Source organism: Mastigoproctus giganteus, chromosome 2, assembly GCF_048544385.1.
Source record: "Mastigoproctus giganteus isolate SK-2022 chromosome 2, ASM4854438v1, whole genome shotgun sequence".
In the NCBI taxonomy this organism is placed as follows: domain Eukaryota; kingdom Metazoa; phylum Arthropoda; class Arachnida; order Uropygi; family Thelyphonidae; genus Mastigoproctus; species Mastigoproctus giganteus.
In genome coordinates this window covers 123,709,218-123,730,529 of record NC_143576.1, presented here as the reverse complement: position 1 = coordinate 123,730,529, position 21,312 = coordinate 123,709,218, and the positions used below count along the sequence as shown (strand labels likewise).

At 37.1% G+C, this 21,312-nt stretch overlaps 1 protein-coding gene across 1 annotated transcript in view; it reads left to right on the top strand.

Moving 5' to 3' along the window:
• LOC150089540 (abnormal spindle-like microcephaly-associated protein homolog) overlaps positions 1–21,312 on the top strand; it is a 309,620-nt gene that overhangs the window by 137,600 nt on the left and 150,708 nt on the right. The window contains exon 8 of the mRNA XM_090390020.1: positions 18,430–18,512. Coding sequence (XP_090246146.1) covers positions 18,430–18,512 — 83 coding nt within the window. The remainder of the gene's footprint in view (positions 1–18,429; positions 18,513–21,312) is intronic.

Genomic DNA, 21,312 nt, shown 5'->3' with positions numbered 1-21,312 from the left:
GGTAGGACTACAATGCTATCATCTTGTTTAAGGCTTCTTAGCGCTAATTTTTGCTTCACACTAAGATTGGAGGGGGCATTTCTAGCTTGACTGAGGATAGCTGCTACTTTTACTTGAATTTCATTATCTATAACTTCGGGAAATTTGTTTATAGCCCTTTCCACGCCCATTGCTATTTCTGCAACGGGTAATCTGGGCGGCACCATGTTAAATTTCGGTCCTAAATTTAGAACCTCCAACTGCTCTTTAGTTAGTTGTTTATTACTCATATTCACCACAAAATCCTTGGTAGTGCTATCACTATTGCCCCTAAGCTTGGTTTGTTCTCTAAGCCTGTCAAACTTCCCCATTTGTCTCCGTCTATAACTGTCCGAAATTTGTTTTGCTTTAGTTGCCACCACACTAATCACTCCTGCTAAGTGCATCGGAGTCAACTTGTCACTTATCTTATCAAAGCACTGTCTTTTGCCTCTCCTAATGTGGTATAAATTGTTATGCAATTTTTCGATCCATATATTGAGGATCTTCTTTTGATACCACTTGGTAATATTAAATAATCGTTCATCTTCAAAGGGTAGCTTTGTTTGAAAGCCTCGTGGTATGAGATTATGCGTCTTACATCGATGGGCAAACCTCAAATGTTGTTCATGTTTAGCCTCCCTAATACTATGCCTCTGAAATTCTCTGACGTACTGCACAATTGGACGGCCATAACATCGAAATAATTCTTCAAACAGGCCTCTGAGGTTGGGTATATTCATACTGTGGATTTTAGTGTTTTGCACCAACCTTACGTAGAAATAAAAACACAAAGGAAACTGGACTTTTAATAACTGTGTTTATAATAAATTATAATAACCTGTATTTACAATAAATTTAACTTTACGATAAACTATACATATAAAATATTAAAATCTGCTACATTAAGAACAATAAAATGCATTAAAATATACTAAGTTAAAAGCGATAAAAAACCATAGCTTTCAAAGGCTCCAGCCTTCTTCTTCAGCGGTATTTTCTTATTCTGCAGTACATCTTTAAATATCAGCAGGTTCGTGGTACTCATCACGTGTTTCATTCTCACGTGTTCCGTTCTCTTGCGTTGTGGAACCGGAAGTGGCTCGAGCATTTATAGGCAGTCCAACCTATGCACTTTCTGGTTTCTTAGCAAAATTATTATCTCCACTAGTGGGGACTTTCCGAATATAGTATTAAAGATAGTAAAGATTTTGTGCATTTTATTAGAAGCCAACGCATAGAAGAGAATGAAATCATGATATCTTTCGACGTGAAATCGGTATTTACATGTATTCCGATTGACCATGGGGTGTGGTGTGCACACATGGCATTACGGAGGGACACCACCCTAAATACTAGAACACAACTAAAGCTAGAGGATATTGGGAAAGGAATAGAGTTATGCCTCTCAAGCACCACTATGGTGTTTGACAATACTATGTATAAGCAGGTTAATGGTACAGCCATGGGCTCCCCCATTAGCGCAATTATAGCTAATTTAGCTATGGAGGAGCTCGAGGCCAGAATATTTAATGTTAGTGTTCTCCCTATGCGCCCCTGGAAAAGGTACGTAGATGATACGTTTTCAATCATTCGGAAGGGGAGTGAAGATCAGGTGTTGAACATCTTAAATGGCTTCTCCCCATTCATACAATTTACATCGGAGGCAGAAGAAGGAAGAGTTTTGCCGTTCCTAGATGTGTTGGTTTGTAGGGAAGACCGACAGCTAAAGACTAAGGTATATAGGAAATCCATGTGTAAAGGGCAGTATTCGCACTACAGTTCAGCTCAGACCAACCATCATAGGAACAGTGTGATAAGAGCATTAGTTGATAGAGCAAAATCACATTGCAGTACCTCCGATGATAGGAAGTTAGAGTATGAACGTGTCACGACGGATCTTGCAAAATGTGGTTACCCCCAGAGGATTATAGAAAAATATGTTAAAGGAAACCAGAGGAGAGGCGAGTCTTTTACACCAACATCCACTGCATACATTCCCTATTATCCGGGTCTGACTGATCATATAGCTAGAATACTAAGAAAGTACCAGACACGTTGTGTGCAGCTTCCGGGGCGGAGGCTGCACACAATCGTGTCTCAGGTTAAGGACCCCATTCAAAAAGAGAACACAAGTGGGGTCGTATATAGCATTAGATGCCCTGATTGTGGGGAATGTTATGTAGGGGAAACAAAACGCCGTCTCAAAGATCGTCTGGGGGAACACACTAAGGCAATAAGAAATGCGGAGTATGGCAAGTCCGCCGTGGCCGAACATTTTTGGGAGAAGCAGCACCAGATCTCCCTGGACGATGCTATCATCACCAATCGGGCGCATAAGTTCTGGGACCGTAAGTGGCTCGAGAGTTTGCGGATCTGTTCTACAATCAACATTAATAGAGATAGAGGTACGCGGATTCATCCCCTCTTTGAGGCCACTATCCTCAGAAGGGATGAACGGTTCCGTATGACTCCCGCTCGAGCCACTTCCGGTTCCACAACGCAAGAGAACGGAACACGTGAGAATGAAACACGTGATGAGTACCACGAACCTGCTGATATTTAAAGATGTACTGCAGAATAAGAAAATACCGCTGAAGAAGAAGGCTGGAGCCTTTGAAAGCTATGGTTTTTTATCGCTTTTAACTTAGTATATTTTAATGCATTTTATTGTTCTTAATGTAGCAGATTTTAATATTTTATATGTATAGTTTATCGTAAAGTTAAATTTATTGTAAATACAGGTTATTATAATTTATTATAAACACAGTTATTAAAAGTCCAGTTTCCTTTGTGTTTTTATTTCTACGTAAGGTTGGTGCAAAACACTAAAATCCACAGTATGAATATACCCAACCTCAGAGGCCTGTTTGAAGAAATTGGGATATTGCCTATATTTCCTGAATGCTATCCATCCAAAATTTATTCTTTGCTTGAGACTTCCAGCCATTTATCATTATTGACTTGCGACTTGGCTAATGACTTGTCCCAGGTATATATATGAATCCACCTTTTCAATTACTGCTTCTTCAGTGATTATATCCCTTTCTGTGGCATACTTGTTCATCGTTACTTTTGTTTTAGCCATCTTTAGTCCAAAATCCTTACTAACTCTGCAGCATAACTGATTAAGATATTCTTGTAATTCTTTGGAATCATGACTTATGATCAAATAACATTTGCAAATCATAAATGGTTCGGGTACTCTCCATTCACATTGACTCCTTTCTGTGACTAGTCCAATCCTCTGGAAGCTCCTTCAAGGGCAGCATTAAACAATTTCGGAGATATTGTGTCCCTTGTTGAACTCCTTTAGCAATTTTAAATTTGCTACTGTCTTTGAGTCTAATAAAGGAGGTAGCATTCTCATATATTTTCTTCAAAATCATAATGTATGGGATGTCTATGCCTTGCCTTTCCAGTGCTCAAAACATTTCCTTATGACTGTATGGAGTCAAATGCCTTTTCATGATGCATAAATGCCATGCATAATGGTGTTTTATATTCATTTACTTTTTCCATTAGCTGTGATATTATGTGAAGGTGATCATAGTTGAGAATCCTGTTCTAAAGCTAGCTTGCTCAGTTGATTTTCATCAAGTATTCTTTCTAATCTGTTATTAATGACCCTTCCAAACAACTTGTAGATGTGGGACAACAAGCTAATTGGTCTGCAATTTCCAGTTTCTGATTTATCTCCTTTCTTATACAGCAAAATTATGATTGCATTATTCCACTCCTTAAGCATCATGTCTCTTCTGATACAAGTCCCACCAAATTTCAATTTCTAAATGGGTTAGATCACTGCTCTCACCTACTTAACAGTTCAAGAATCAGTCAGCTGATAGAACATGCTAATCACATTACTACCTACTCTACTGTGCAGCCTCTGTACAATCAGTCCAAGTAGAAAGCATGAACACTGAGGAAGAAGATAACTGAAACCTCTATGGATACCACTGACAATTCAAGCCTTGACAATACTCTTTAGATCCATGCAGATGACATGGATGCACATCCTGTTTTTTCAAATAAAGAAAATCAAAACCAAAATTGATTGCCACAAGCAGATTACCTCTAAAAAGCAGACTGATTCAACTTCTATATTTATAACTTCTTTTTCTTGAACTTAGTGGATTTTAGGCTTACGAAGCCTGTACCATTAACTCTCTTCAAAGAACTGGTCGGTCAGTCTCATTTGCCCCGTTTCTTTTTCAGTAGGTTTGTAATTTGTTGCTAATTTTGGTAGTCTCTGCCTACTCATTCTCTTTACTTGTCCTTTCTATTTTAACTGATAATTTTGTATTTCTTCTATTTTGGAGGTGTTTTAGTCTTTTGCTTATATCTGTGTTTCTTTGGTGATCTAGTCTTGTTAATCCCAATAGTATGTTTAAATTATAGTTCTTTGCTACTATATTTAAACTGTGCAGTAATACTTGTAATTCCTCCTCTGATTTGGCCAGAAGAACTCAATCATCAGCATATAGAATTGTGTTAATTTTGTTGTTGGATTACTGAATTCCATCTGTTATAAATGTTTTTCCCTTCCTGCAATATTTTGTTAATATAAATATCAAATAGGTTTGATATTTATATTAACATATAATATTTTTTTTCCATTCCTGCAATATTTTGTTAATATAAATATCAAATAGGTTGGTGATAATCCACAAACTTGTCATACACCCTTGTTTGTTGATATAGGTTCTGAAACGTGTCCATTCATGTATTTTACGCTAATTTTTGTGTCTATATATATCTTATTGCATTTATTAGTTCCTGGGATATGTTATCATTTTCTAAAATTGTCCATAGGCTTTCTCGATTCAAACTATTGTAAGCCTTTTCATAATCAATGAATAATAAGTACGTTGGTAAATTTTGTTCTCTTCTCTTTTCGATTATTTGTTACAAAGTGAAGATTGCATGTGTGCATTCTCTTCCTTTTCTGGAACCATACTGTTATTCTTAAAGGTATTCTTCTGTGTATTTTTCAGTTTGTTCTTTAATATATTTGCACATAGTTTTGATGCCGTTGATAATAACATGATTCCTCTGTAATTCTCAGTTATTTTTTGGTCCTTTTTATGTATGCTGATTACCAGTCCTATTTGCCAATTTTTTTGTATTCATTTAAATTTCCATTATTAAACAGTTAGATAGTATGAATCAGAGCTGTACTACTCAATATGTTCTACGTTGATAATAATATTAGTAAAATAATGAGTTTACCTCAATATAGTGCATAGAACACTTCCGTATGATACCCTCCAGAAATTAAAACGGAAAAAACGAAAAAATCGTCAACTTACCAGTACATTAGAGTAAAATATAAATAATTAAATAATCAATTTAACACAATTCAAATCAATGTAAAACAATTAAAAATCAAATTAACGCAATTAAAAGAATCTAACGAAAATATTCAAAACGATTTTCCTTCCTGAAGCTGACAACGCTTTACGACCGTATGTTGTGATCACAGGAATGAAAATTGATTTGAATTGTGTTAAATTGATTATTTAATTATTTATATTTTACTCTAATGTACCGGTAAGTTGACGATTTTTTCGTTTTTTCCGTTTTAATTTCTGGAGGGTATCATATGGAAGTGTTCTACGCACTATATTGAGGTAAACTCCTCTTATTTTACTACTATTATTAGACAGTGTGAGTAATCTTTCCTAAATTGGTTTTCTATTATATTTAAACAGTTCTACACATTATCTATTCCTGACTCTTCCTGTTCTTGGACTTCTGAATGGCATATTGTAGTTCTTCTAGGTTTATTGTGCCCATAGTTTTCCTCTGTTTTTTTCTTCTGAGGGGATCTCCCTACTATCTTCTGTTGTTTCTGCATTCCATAGTGAAGGGTGATGTTTTCTCCATGTTTCTTCTTTAATTTAATTAATCCTCAATTTTTATTTTCTTCCATTTGTAATTTTTTAAATATCTTGATTCCCATTCTTTGTGCACCTATATCTAGAACTAAATGATGAATATCATTCAATGAAATTGTAGAGGTTTGCACAGCAACATCAGTGACATCTATGAGCTAATCCACCTGTATAGTTCTATTGGCATCTCCTTACAAGAAACAAGTTTGAAACTTCAAGTCTCCCCTTCAGTAAAAATTATACTCTTTAGGCAAGATAGATCTAATAAGTGCCCCCAGAGAAGTACCCACTCTTTGATCCAAGGGTCCTTTCCAAGCACATTCCTCTGCAGAGCTCCCTAGAAGTTTTTGCTATATGTATAGTAACTAGTATTACTCTAAAATTTGTCCAGTTGTCTTTCACCCAGTAACCCAGATACCATTCAGAATTTCAAAGACCTTGTACTACAATTACCATCTCCATTTGCTTATTAGATTACTTCAGTACACACCATCCATCACGGAATTCTCTCACTGCAGACAGACAAGGACAGCTTGTGGAAATTCTGATGGACAGACAGAATCTGACATTAAATACTGGTTCTCCTACTTATATTTATCTTACTACGTGATCTCCCTCTGCATAGATTACTCCATTTGCCTTCTGACCCCCTTTCCAAGTATAGACTGGGCAGTTTTTTCAACCTTCTCAACAGTGATCATTATCTGCTAATATATAGAACTCAAAACATCCTTCTCCTTACTGACAGAAAATTCAACAAAGTGGAAATTTTCAAAGGAAAATTTTGGATAAAAACTGATAAAAAAAAAAAAAAGCTGACTGGATAAAAACAGCACTTCTGTCATCTTTTGATGATCACATCATTCATTCCTGGTCTTCTGACAAAGTTACTGAGCACATCACAATTCAAATTAACAGTGGCAACTGTCGCCATTCCAATATCAGTTAAGAAAGCATTGCCACATAAATTTTTGGTAGAATGAAGACTGCAGCAATGCTAAAAAAGAGAAAAACAACAGATGGAACCTGTTCCGTAAGCACCCAGCCACTTCCAATTTTATAAACTTTAAGCAACTTAGGGCCAAAAGTCCACTGTATCAAAGGAAAGCCAAAAGACTGTTGAAATAAATTTGCTTCCTCGGTCAGTAAACACACTGATGTCAGAATAATCTGGAGAAAAATAAAACAATTAAATGGCAAATTTCTTCTATTAGACACTCTGCTGCTTAATTGGAATGGATAGAAGTTCTTCTTTATCAGAGAGAGCAAATACCCAAAGAGCCATATTTTCTGAATTGCTTGCCCCTTCATGTAATAAATCATTTTGAAAGACTAAACCTGTAACTGAGATGTCCAAACTAAATTTCATCAACATACATTCTTTACTTTATAATCAATCATTACAATTTTTTAAATGTAGCGATTACTGTCCACATCAAAGAACAGTGTTGCTGGCGCTAACTTGGTATATTATATAATGTTTCAACATTTAGATCAAAAATCATTTTCCTCACTGCTGACCCTTTTCAATCAGGTCTTTAGTGAATACACATTCCCAACTCTTGTGCTGTTCATACTGATAATCCCCAGACCAAGAACAAATTATTCCACCTCTTTCAACTATAGACTAATTTCTTTTAGTAGCTGCCTGAGCAAAATCCTAGAAAAAAATGAATGGTTTATTATTGTCTTACCTGGTACTTTCAGTCCCACAACCTGATTAGCAACAATCAATTTGGATTCTGGAAACATTAACCATCCTTGAATTCCATGATTAAAGCCAAATCAAACAACAGGAGTGCATTCATTAGAAATGAACATCTCATCACATGCTCTACATTGAGAAGGGCTTGGCATTTTAAATGATCTATGCTTTGTGAAGCATCGTGAGTCAGTTGAGGCTATGGAAGCAACCTATTTACCTAGTTTCAAGTGTATTATTAATGTGCACGGAAGACTGTTTCTGTGGCAAGGGACAGACCATTCAGTACTGTGTGATTGGATTTTTCAAATGGAAATATTTACAGCGGCGTATATAAATTTAATTATTTATGTGTTGTAGTGTATATAAGTTAATATATTTACAGTATTACAGTCAGTACAGTATTACAGAGTCAGTTGGATTATTAACACCAAGTTTTAAGTAAACGTTGATAATTTGCTTGATGTGATAATTTAGCATCTTTAGTGAAAACTTTGAACATGTTGCGATTTGAATAACTAGTTGCCATGTTAAAAATGCACAAATCATCAATTATTTATGTATTATTATTTATGCATCGTTATGCATTGATTATTTTTATAATTTTTACTCCTGCTGTATGCCAAACTTTTTGTATGATTTGGTGTATATATATAAGTTGTTACCTGATCAAGATCAAATATTTATGATCTTGATCAGGTAACACCTAATATCATCGTCAATCAACGTTAACTGTATTGTCTTGTGTAGCAACACAACCAAACTTCACCTCTCCCATAGAAGTTAATGTTGACTGACAATGCTATCACAAAATATACATTCACTTGACCTGAAATGCTGCTTACCATACTCCAAAACTTCCTTCGGTACGGATCCTTTCAATCAAGTTCCCTGTCAGCAAGCTCTCCCTCTAAAACTTGTCTGAAAGGAAGGAATCCCACAAGGTTTTGTGCTTAGTGCCATGTTATTTGCAATAAGAATAAATCATGTCTCCTAAATAATTTTGAAAACTGTGGATTTATACCTTTACACTGATAATATTACAACCCCCCCTCCCTCATCATTCTCAGAAATATAGGCTACATTGAGAGACTACAGATCTCCACCCGGGAAGCTGCACACACTGTGTGCAGCTTCCCGGGCGGAGGTTGCACACAGTGTTGTCTCAGGTAAAAGACCCAATAGCAAAGGACCTGAGTAGTGGAGTAGTATACAGGATAAAATGCCCGGATTGTGGGGAATGTTATGTGGGCGAGACAAAATGACGGCTCAAAGATCGTCTGGGGGAACAGGCAAAAGCTATAAAAACTTCTGATTACAATAAGTCTGCTGTGGCTGAACATTTTTGGGAGAAGCAGCATCAAATCTTCCCAGAGGATGCGGTTATTGTGGATCGAGCGTATGAGTTCTGGAACCGTAAATGGCTCGAGAGCCTAAGAATATGTTCATCCGACCACAATATTATGAATAGGGACAGAGGTATGCGTATGCATCCTCTGTTTGAAACTATCATCCTAAGTACGGATGAACGGTTTTGCTTGACACGTTCCCGATCCTTTTCCACTTCCAGTTCAGACCATGCGACTGAACCATGTGTGTGTAAGCACCGTGAGCCTGTTATATAAGGACATGCTTCAGGAAGTTTTGTTACTGCTGAGGAAGGAAGCCAATGCTTCCGAAAGCTCCAGATTTTTATTGCTTTTAATCCGGTTTATTTTAGTGTATTTTATCGCAAGGATTTCATCATAGTTTTAATGTTTTTTACAATGTGCATAATTTAATATAATAGCAGTTTTTGTAGCTATTTATTTTATTTTATTTGTAAATATTTTAGTTACAGTAAAATACTTATATTTTCATGGTTGGTGTACGAGTCTATTTATTGCTAAAATATAAGTTATTACTGCTAAAATTAACTAGTAATAGTTAGCAGTTAAGTATTAGCCAGTTAATGTTAAAGTTAATAGTAAAAACTATATGCTATACATTGCTAGTTTTAGGCGTATAACTGCTAAGCGTATACCACTATATACTCCTATTCATAGTTAACTATATACTACTATGTTCCTGAAGGCTCCTCCGTAGCCAGGTTGGAAGGAGCAGCAGTGCATAGCACACGCTTCTTGATTAAACCGGGGTTCGAGCCTGTCACCACCAAATACGGAGGATGGGAAAGGTCAGGGAATGACCACCGCATATCCCGGAGCAATATGGCCTTAGTTGCTAATGCTCCTAAAAACCAAATAACAAAACATAACAAACTATGTTCTTGACTACTAATCATATACTACTATACAGTATATGGTTAGTAGTTATACTAACTATATAGTATATTAGTAGTTATACTATACAGTATAACTACTAACCATAACCATGTATACTAGAGGCCCGCACGCACCATGGCCTAACCCTCAGACTGGGTACAAATAATCTAAATGAATTGTTATTTCAAACATTTTGGGCTATTTGTACCCAAGCCAAGCTCATTCGTGTTTGGTCTCGGGTTGGTTAACGTCATTTCCGTTTCTTGATTTGAATGATGTAATGTTTTATTCCCACACCTCCTACTTTACCGAATTAACGTTAGTGATGGAGTTAACATCGTTACTGCCATTTAAGAAGTGACATCATTTGCATAATTTCCGTAAGAAAATTTTATTACCAATTGGGTTTGCTTCAGTTTGAAAATGTAGTAACTGCTGCCAAAGATGTTTTCACCCAGGCCTGCAGGATATTTAGAGAATGATTTGCTTGTTGTTCTAAGCTGCTTCTATTGTTGGCCTTCACAAGCAAAACATGGTCATCTTTGCAGATAATCTTGTCTGCATAGCCATAATCCATCCCCAGGAACTCATCCAGAACCAGGTTCCAAAGACCTAGAACTGAACCCCAGGGGCATCCTTGGGTTACAATACATGAAATACTTTGGCAGCAGGTTTTTTATGTTACCTGTCTATTGCTAAGATAGTCTGACATAGTTATATAGATTTTGAGACATTCCATTCTGTCTTAATCTTCTGAGTATGCTTGGCCAGAAGGTATTTTTTTCTGGGTAGTGTTTGCAACAGGAAGGATGTTATTCCTAGCAACTTCAGCATGGAATATCCATGCTTAAAGCCAAATTGTTTGTACTACTGAAGGCTTGAATTAAGGTAATGGGTCTCCAGATGGAATAGGATTAGCCTTTCTAATATTTATTTGAAATTAAGGTTTCGAAAAAAGATGATTTTATGGTGTAAAAGATTTCATGTAGTGTGAGAAAATAACACTTTTCTGCATTACGGATATCTGCTATTAGTTCTTGAGAACGATACTGGCAGCAATGAAGTATGCCTATAGGATTTAGGATCATTTGGAGGTTCTCTGGGTTTTTTAGTATAAGTTTGAGGTTACCTAATTTCCAGATAATGAGGAATGTTCCCTTTGCTAAACAGTCATTATGTAACTGTATGAGGTGGTAGGAAAAATTCAGCCACTTTTTTGATCATTTCATTTTCAATTAGTTTATGACCGTGACCTTTTCTTTTTGGTTCTATTTATTGTGGTGTTTAGTTGTTTGATTTTGAAGGGTGGTTTTATAGGGTAGATGTTTGTTCCTGAGAGAGGGGGGGTTGGTCATCCACCAGAAACAGTGTATTCAGGATATTATTTACTGTTTCCTCACAGGTGTGGTTTGTTTGTCCTGTTAGGGTGTCTGTGGTGCCCACCACTTCTTCTTTTGGCAACTTGTTGGTTATACTACACCCATGGGTCATCATTGCCAGTGGTACCAAGAAGAGATTGCCACAATCTGAATAAACATGGGATCAGAAGTAAAACAGTAATCCAGTCAAGGAAAAGGATAGAAATCTTTCAAATCATCCCATTTTGCATTCTTGTAATGCCGAGGAATGCAAGGATGAGACTGGCCCATGAGAGAGATGGTCTCCATTAGAGAAGAGACCATCACTAAGTTATTGTGATCTGTGCTACCTAGAAAACCACTAATATTGACCTTGTTTGTGAGAAAAAGATCAAGGCATTGGGATTGTCTGGTATTTTGATAAGTAAATAAGCAAGCTGTGTTAGGTCATTAGCAATCTAAAAGCCTGACCATTTCAAATAAAATCACCAAGGAATGTTACCTCACTATTTGAAAATTAGACTGAAGAAAGTAGAGTTTCAAAGAAAGGAAATTGAAGAGTTTCAAGTTATGAGTGGATCTGAGACAATGATAGAAGCAACAGATGAATTTTACAGAATAAGATAATTTAAACCAAAGGAAGGGGGAGACCCCAAGATTTCAAATTAGGAAGTCTCAGTCACCACCTTTGGAGTAAAAGCATCTTAGAATGAATAATTAGGGTAAGTGAAATGGGTAATATTTGAGACAACTAATAACTGGGCTTCAGATATAGCCTAACCATTGATTTATACAGTAGGATAATTACCTCTCTGTCCCTACTCAAAGTTCCTGTATATCACTGAAAGAATCCCATGGACTGTTCTAGTAGCCTGTTTGCATACCTCAACTTCTTGTCAAACCATAAAATTATCTCTAGTTCTTTTTCTTTGGCTACTTCTTGTTTAGTGCTGCTCAAATGGTATGTTATTCTGGAATTGCTGCTACCCAAATGCATTTATCAATGTTAAACCTCAGTTGCCAGTTTTCAACCTATTTGCTTTGTTTAAGGAATCTTAAACAAAGTTAGTTTAACCTGTAATTTCATTAATCTAATTAGATTAGTTAAGAATAATTTAAGTGAGTTCGCATGTCCATTTTTGCACTTGGTGCTTTCAGGACATCTCCTACTCGTAGTTTATATATTGAAGCTAATGAGTCCTCTCTTTACCACTGCAGAAAAACTCTGCTTCTTAAATATGCAGCAAAACAAAACCACTAAAATAAGACCAGCAGGCTTATGCCTTATTGAATTAACACAGAGTTGGAATGTTCCTATTTTCAACAGGCAGCAAGTAATTTAATTACTCTCAACCACCTTGGACTCCCCCCACTCCGCAATTAACCTGTTATACTTATCTTCAAGTGCTGAAATAATTGCCTACCAATAATCAATGTGAAATAACTGCATGCGAACCATATTCAGAAATATGCTGATTTTTTACCAATATATACTGATGGCTCCAAATCACATTCAGCCATTGGAGCAGCGGCAGTATTTCCTTCTGCAATCATTTCGACTGCTCTTCCACCTGAGTATAGTAGCTTTTCGGCAGAACTCCATGCAATAAAATTAGCCTTAGAAAACTTGAATCACTACTCTTCTGCAAAATACATAGTATACATGGACTCGCTCAGCTCAATTACAGCATTGCAAAATTCCTCCTATAAGGCTCACCCTGTGTTAAATCAAATCAGAAGTCTCCTGTTGCAAATTGAAAAATGTCATCAATCATTGACCTTTTGCTGGATCCCAGCACATTCGGGGTTAAAGAGGAATGAACTGTCTGACAAAACTGCTAAAAATCCATCAACTTTTGATTTAACCTCCGTCCATGTTCCAGCCTCTGGATACAATCACATCATACAAACAGCATGACATGCTCAGTGGAAAGGTCTATGGCACACCCAAACCAATAATAAACTCTACCAGTTGCAGTTGAAACAGCACCTAAAACTTTGGCACTCTAGCACCAAAACAGCATGAAGAGAAGATTTACTTATCACAGGCACGAATAGGACATACATATCTGACTCACCTCCATCTACTCACAGGAAAGGATCCTCCTCAGTGTCCACACTGTTCAGCACATTTATCATATCCTAATTGACTACCCACAGTATCAACAGGATAGGATGTCCATCCTGTCTTCACTGACAAATCTGTGAGAACCGATGACATTAAAGAATGTCATTGGTGATGAAACAAATATCAATGAATTTTTCTCTTTTCTGAAAAAAATTGGACTTTATCACAAATTCTGAAAGATCTCCTTAATTAAAATGAAGTCATTACAACTGAATTGTTTTTTAGCATTTCACTATGAATAGATACACTATAGCCCCAGAAGCTTATGCACCATTGAACCTCCATAACACACACATGTTCATTTCTGAATTAAGAAATTAATAAGTTAACTATATAAAGAAAGTTAATCACGTTTAATTTGCACAGATTTTAATTATCAACAAACCGTGTAATAATATATTGTAAATCTGGTGGCATTGGCAAAATTCAGATTGCTCCAACAAAGTATATCCAATAGGACTGACGTACACAATTATTGAAAAGCGTAGTTATTGTGGTTGAGTTGATTCTTCTGTTCTGTATGACACTAGAGCAAAAAGAAGAAATTAAAATTTTTAGCTAATTCTGAAACAGCTGTACACTTTTATTATTAATTTTGATCTTTATGGTTTTATGTATTTTTTTATTTTATCAGATAAATTAGTAAATTAATAAGAGGAGTTTACCTCAATATAGTACGTGGAACACTTCCGTATGATACCCTCCAGAAATTAAAACAGAAAAAACGAAAAAATCGACAACTTACCGGTACATTAAAGTAAAATATAAATAATTAAAGTAAATTATAAATAATTAAATAATCAATTTAACACAATTCAAAATCAATTCAAAACAATTAAAATTCAAATTAACGCAATTAAAAGAATCTAACGAAAATATTCAAAACGATTTTCCTTCCTGAAGCTGACAATGCTTTTCGACCGACTGTCGTGATCACAGGAATGAAAATGAATTTTCACCTCTATCAGATCACCTCGCTGGTGCCTAGTCTCTAGACACTGTAATTTGCAAAACTTAAGCCTTTCTTTCTTAAGGACACCCCTTTGTTCCATTCACTAATCTTGTTGCCCTTCTCTGTACTCGTTCCAGCAACTCTACATCCTTCTTGAAATGAGGCCTCCAGACCTGTATACAGTACAGGTCTGGAGGCCTCATAACAATAATCACCTCCTTATCCCTGCTGGAAAAATTCCTGTATATCATTGACAATACTCCTTGAGCTACTCTTGCAGCCCATCTGCACTGCTCAGAGAACTTCATATCTGCCTGCACAACCACCCCCAAGTCCCTTTCATTCTCTACCACTGTCAGTGTTGTACCACAGAGTTGATACGTTGCTCTGGGGTTGCTGTTTCCCATGTGTAGTACTTTACATTTGTCAATGTTAAACTTCATTTGCCACCTCTCAGCCCATCTGCTCAACCTTTCCAGATCCTGTTGCAGCAGCATAGTGTCAGTAGTGTCCTTGACAACCCTGCCAACCTTTGTATCGTCTGCAAACTTGGACATTAAGCTCGATATACCATCATCAATATCATTTATAAATACAGAAAACAACAATGGACCCAACACTGAGCCCTGAGGGACTCCACTAATAACATCAGTCCACGATGAGCAGTGTCCATTGATTACCACTCTCTGTCTTCTCCCCCTCAACCACCCCTTTATCCATAGCAGCAATTTGCCTCCAATGTCACACTGCTCCAATTTGTGTAGCAGTCTTCCATGTGCAACAGTATCAAAAGCCTTTCTAAGATCCAAGTATATAATATCAAAGTTATTCCCTGCATCCAGTTCTTTTGTGACTGCATCATAGTATCCAATCAAGTTGGTCAGGCAAGACTTCCCCTTAACAAAACCATGCTGTGTCTGAGCTATAACTGAAGTCTTGTCTAAATGATCCTGCAGTGCTTCTTTAACCAGTGCCTCCATTAATTTTCCTGGAACAGAAGTTAAGCTCACAGGTCTATAATTACTTGTGTCAGCCTTTGATCCTCATTTGTGAATTGGGGTCACATTTGCACATTTCCAGTCTATGGGTACCTCCCCTGAGTCCAAGGAAGCTCTCATAATTATGGCTAAGGATTTGCTTACTTCCTTTGCTGCCTCCTTTAATATAACTGGATAGATCCCATCCACCCCGGGTGCCTTTCTTGTGTTTATCTTCAACAGTTTCTCCTCCACTTTACTCCCAGTTATTTCAAGATTCTGTAGCTTACTGCTAGAGTTGAATACACCTCTGGCATTCCCCTTGCTGAATAACTCCTCATGTGTGAATGTCGATGCAAAATATTCATTTAGTTTGTTAGCTACCTGAGCAGGATCATCAACACTTGACCCATCAATATCAAGTGGACCAATCTGATTCATCCCCTTCCTTCTAGAGTTTACATAAGTAAAGAACTCTTTGCTGTTTTTCTTTGCATCCCTTGCCAAGGATTTCTCGTAATCTACCTTCGCCTGCCTAACCTCCTTTGTAACTTGGTTGCATATCAACTTGTATCTATCATAGGCTTCTGTGTCATGTGTTAATTTGTATGTATCCCATGCATTTTTCTTCTCTGCCATATGCCTCATTAGTTCATCTGACATCCATTTTGGCCTAAACCCTGAACAATATTTCTTAGTTGGTATGTAAAGCCTAGTAGCTTCCAAGATAAGTTCTTTGAATGCTTCCCATTTTGAATTTGCTGTTGGTAACATCATCAGTTGGTCCCACTGTATAGAATTTAAATACTGTCTCAGTCCATCGTAGTCACCTTTACGGAAGCAATAACCCTTCCCTTTACCCCTAATGGTAGTTACCTCTTTGAGTAAATCCCACTTCAGCACACTGTGATCACTGCCACCTAGTGGTTCATTTATCTGCAGATTCTTAATGCATGAAGAATCACTGCTGATAATCAAATCAAGAGTATTACTTCCTCTAGTTGCCTCCCGAACATGCTGATGTAGAAAACAATCATCCAATAAATCCACAAAAGCCCTGCTAGTGTGTGAGTAACCAGCCCCCAAAATCCAGTCAATATCTGGGAAATTAAAATCTCCCATTATAAGACACTCTGATTTACTGGCCCACTCTATTTTCCTGTACAGTTCCTTATTATACTCATTAGAGTCATTAGGCCTATAGCACACTCCTACTCTCAATTTTGATCTCCCAATGTTTATGTCACACCAAACTGACTCCACACTGCACTGTCCAGCGATGTCGACTGGCTTTACTTCCTTGGTTTTTATGTGTTTCTTAACTAATAGCATAACACCTCCCCCTTTCCTATCCTGTCTGTCCTTTCTGTAGACGTTGTACTCCCCAAATTGCAGTTCCGCATCCCTTATATCTGTGTGGCACCACGTCTCTGATATCCCAACAATATCTGCCTTCGATGTTTTGAGCAATACCTCAAATTCATCAAATTTATTTACTAAACTCCTAGCATTGGTGTACACGCAAGTATACCTGCACCTGTTTCTATTCTTAGCTACCCTAACACAACCCATGTGTTTACTTGTACCGCAATGGCTCCCAGCAGTCTCTGAAATACCATGCATCTTGTTTTTCAGGCTTCTGCTCATTCTAATAGAAGCAGTGCAAGAATCTCTTTCACCTCTGCCAGTGGCTACTGTCAATCTATTGGTCTTTGTCTCCCCCCAAGCTAGCAGTTTTCCGACCCACCTAACACTGCCTCGATAGCATCAGCAAATATTCTTGCACCCTTTCTATTTAAGTGTATCCCGTCCCTGTAGAAGCAATCTCTCCTGTTAACAAGTGCAGTCCAGGCTGAAAAAAATTCTACCCCTTGAGCCTTGCACAATCTTTCCAAGGCTGAATTGATCGACAAGGCTCTCATCATATACTCCCTCCTATCGTGTCTGGGCAGAATTGCAGACACTTTCAAATTCAACCCTAATTCTCGGCTTTGCAACATCCTGACAGAACTGCAAATTGCAACATCCTGACAGAACTGCAGATAACTTCAGTACTGAAATTTATCAACTCATACAGAAACAGATGGATCAAGCGTGTAGAGAGAATGGAGGATGCACTCTATCCAAAGGAGATTCTAAACTACAAACCCCGAGGAAGGAGAGACAGAGGCAGGCCACTAGTCCTAATACTGGACAGGAAGAAGAAGAAATAATAACCAGATGGAATATAAAGTAAATGGCATACAGATGTGTTCTTGTACATTAAAAATTTTAGGTTATTTTAGGCCAAAAGTATATTGAGATAAATGTCAAGTAATGTAGAACATTTGATAACTGTCATTGCCAGATTTTCAGATTACCATAATCTAATAATTTGCACTATAGTTTTTACAGAGCGATTTCAAATTAGTGAAATACAAGGCAATGTGATATGATGCACCACCTGCTTTATAAACATTGATCATGGTGATAAGCTTTATAACTTTATATGTTATTCTCCTTCTTGGGAAGTAAATATAAATTATGGGAGGACAAAGATTCTAGGAAACAGTGACCATTTGAATAGTAATAACATGATCAGAAGTTCGAGACTGGTTTATAAATTTGTATGGTTCGTAAACTTTTTATAAAAAGTTGATTCTGTTAATAGATAACACTCATGGTGGTGTGATGCATTCTTCCCTCCTAATATATTAAAGAGTGACTCGTTTTAAATTGTCTGATCTCATTTCTTCTAAACACTTTTAATCACTTGGAAGCTGCTTATGCACAAAATTTTTCATAATTAAGAAAAAAGGAAACCTTGTTTAAACAGTAAGGAAATTTTTTCAGCCAAAAATTAATATAATTAATTTTTAGAAAATATCAAAAGAATTATCTAAATATTTCTTTTGATTTTTCTCTTTTTGAATTTAAGTATTCCTTAATAAAATGAATTTAAGTTCTTGTTTTGAAAGCTGTAACTTTCCATCGCTACATCTAGCAAGAATAAGTATTTGGCTCATAGAAAAATGTAGGCCTATTACAATATAGACCTAGCCTTGACTTTTTCAAAAGCTGAAACACCTATCGGACAATATTGAGATTTGTGTTTTTTTTTTTTTTTTTTTAATTTTATTTATTTTTGTTTCAGGTGATATAACTTCTCGAGATGTTGTTGATGGGAACCGTGAAAAGACCTTGCACCTTCTGTGGCAGATCATATATAATACACAGGTGAAGAAACTATTTTAATTGAAATATAGTATATGAATATCTAATATGTGTATATACACTTCTGAAAGCATGTAATGAAGTGGTAAGACAATTGTTTCTTAACTTGACAGCAGGTGCCCAGGACCTGTCAGGTGACTCTCGAGAAAAAGTTTTGAAAGTGTTGGTTCAGGATTAATTTCTGAAACTTTCATTACCTTGCTAAGTGTAGATCTAGTTTTATCCATGATGTTTTTAAAACATAATATTTTTATGTTTTCACAGAATAATAGCATGAAAGAATCTGACAGGTACTGTGTGTTTATTTTTTTTATAACTTTTCATGCTTAGTAAGTGTACCTAAAAATAAAATATAAAAATGAAACATGAAGCATGTTTTAATTTTATATTTCAATTGCATGTTGAATGACTGCCATTCTAGTTAGAGATTTTGGCTAGAGCCTTAGACTACAAAGGAGTTTACTAACATATGGTTGGTGCAATCACATCATTTTTATATGTAGTAAACTAACAAAGTAGATGAAGAATTGGCATTGTTTTAATTATATCTCATATTGTGAATACCTTCAAAACGGGTTGCCATGATATTGCACTACCTCGAATAAGTAACGCTTCACCAATGAAGAAGACTATTGTTACTTAATCTCAGTGGACACCACCACCACCATTTCAATGCTTTTTGGCCTCCCTTCAGTGGGTGCACAGGTACCTTGGTGTTGCAATAGGACAACACAGTTCAGTTATGAAGTATAACTCCACAATATGAGAGATGCCTGATGGTGTGCAATAGCATTAGTAGAGGCATTTGATGCAAGAAAGCAAGCTTATGCAGCATCAGCCAAAAAAAAAAAAAAACCCACTTCCACTTCACCCCTCTGTTCGTTCAAAATACCTGTCCAGCTGAGCCTTAAACTTATTTAGGCTATCAACCTCCACCACAAGGGATGGAAGTCTGTTCCACCAACCAACCACCCGCTGGCTAAAGGCAAATTTCCACACGTCTATCCTACATCTGTCTTTCCTCAATTTGAATTTTTATGCCCTCTCAGGTGATTTTTCTGAGCTAGAGGAAGAATCCCATCAGCATTGAGCATGCTTAAACCATTCAAGGCTTTATACACCTCTATCAGATCACCTCGCTGGTGCCTAGTCTCTAGACACTGTAATTTGCAAAACTTAAGCCTTTCTTTCTTAAGGACACCCCTTTGTTCCATTCACTAATCTTGTTGCCCTTCTCTGTACTCGTTCCAGCAACTCTACATCCTTCTTGAAATGAGGCCTCCAGACCTGTATACAGTACAGGTCTGGAGGCCTCATAACAATAATCACCTCCTTATCCCTGCTGGAAAAATTCCTGTATATCATTGACAATACTCCATGAGCTACTCTTGCAGCCCGTCTGCACTGCTCAGAGAACTTCATATCTGCCTGCACAACCACCCCCAAGTCCCTTTCATTCTCTACCACTGTCAGTGTAGTACCACAGAGTTGATACGTTGCTCTGGGGTTGCTGTTTCCCATATGTAGTACTTTACATTTGTCAATGTTAAACTTCATTTGCCACCTCTCAGCCCATCTGCTCAACCTTTCCAGATCCTGTTGCAGCAGCATAGTGTCAGCAGTGTCCTTGACAACCGTGCCAACCTTTGTATCGTCTGCAAACTTGGACATTAAGCTTGATGTACCATCATCAATATCATTTATAAATACAGAAAACAATAATGGACCCAACACTGAGCCCTGAGGGACTCCACTAATAACATTAGTCCACGATGAGCAGTGTCCATTGATTACCACTCTGTCTTCTCCCCCTCAACCACCCCTTTATCCATAGCAGCAATTTGCCTCCAATGTCACACTGCTCCAATTTGTGTAGCAGTCTTCCATGTGCAACAGTATCAAAAGCCTTTCTAAGATCCAAGTATATAATATCAAAGTTATTCCCTGCATCCAGTTCTTTTGTGACTGCATCATAGTATCCAATCAAGTTGGTCAGGCAAGACTTCCCCTTAACAAAACCATGCTGTGTCTGAGCTATAACTGAAGTCTTGTCTAAATGATCCTGCAGTGCTTCTTTAACCAGTGCCTCCATTAATTTTCCTGGAACAGAAGTTAAGCTCACAGGTCTATAATTACTTGTGTCAGCCTTTGATCCTCCTTTGTGAATTGGGGTCACATTTGCACATTTCCAGTCTATGGGTACCTCCCCTGAGTCCAAGGAAGCTCTCATAATTATGGCTAAGGGTTTGCTTACTTCCTTTGCTGCCTCCTTTAATATAACTGGATAGATCCCATCCACCCCAGGTGCCTTTCTTGTGTTTATCTTCAGCAGTTTCTCCTCCACTTTACTCCCAGTTATTTCAAGATTCTGTAGCTTACTGCTAGAGTTGAATACACCTCTGGCATTCCCCTTGCTGAATTACTCCTCATGTGTGAATGTCGATGCAAAATATTCATTTGGTTTGTTAGCTACCTGAGCAGGATCATCAACAGTTGAACCATCGATATCAAGTGGACCAATCTGATTCATCCCCTTCCTTTTAGAGTTTACATAAGTAAAGAACTCTTTGCTGTTTTTCTTTGCATCCCTTGCCAAGGATTTCTTGTAATCTACCTTCGCCTGCCTAACCTCCTTTGTAACTTGGTTGCATATCAACTTGTATCATAGGCTTCTGTGTCATGTGTTAATTTGTAAGTATCCCATGCATTTTTCTTCTCTGCCCTATGCCTCATTAGTTCATCTGACATCCATTTTGGCCTAAACCTTGAACAATATTTCTTATATTTCTTGAACAATATTTCC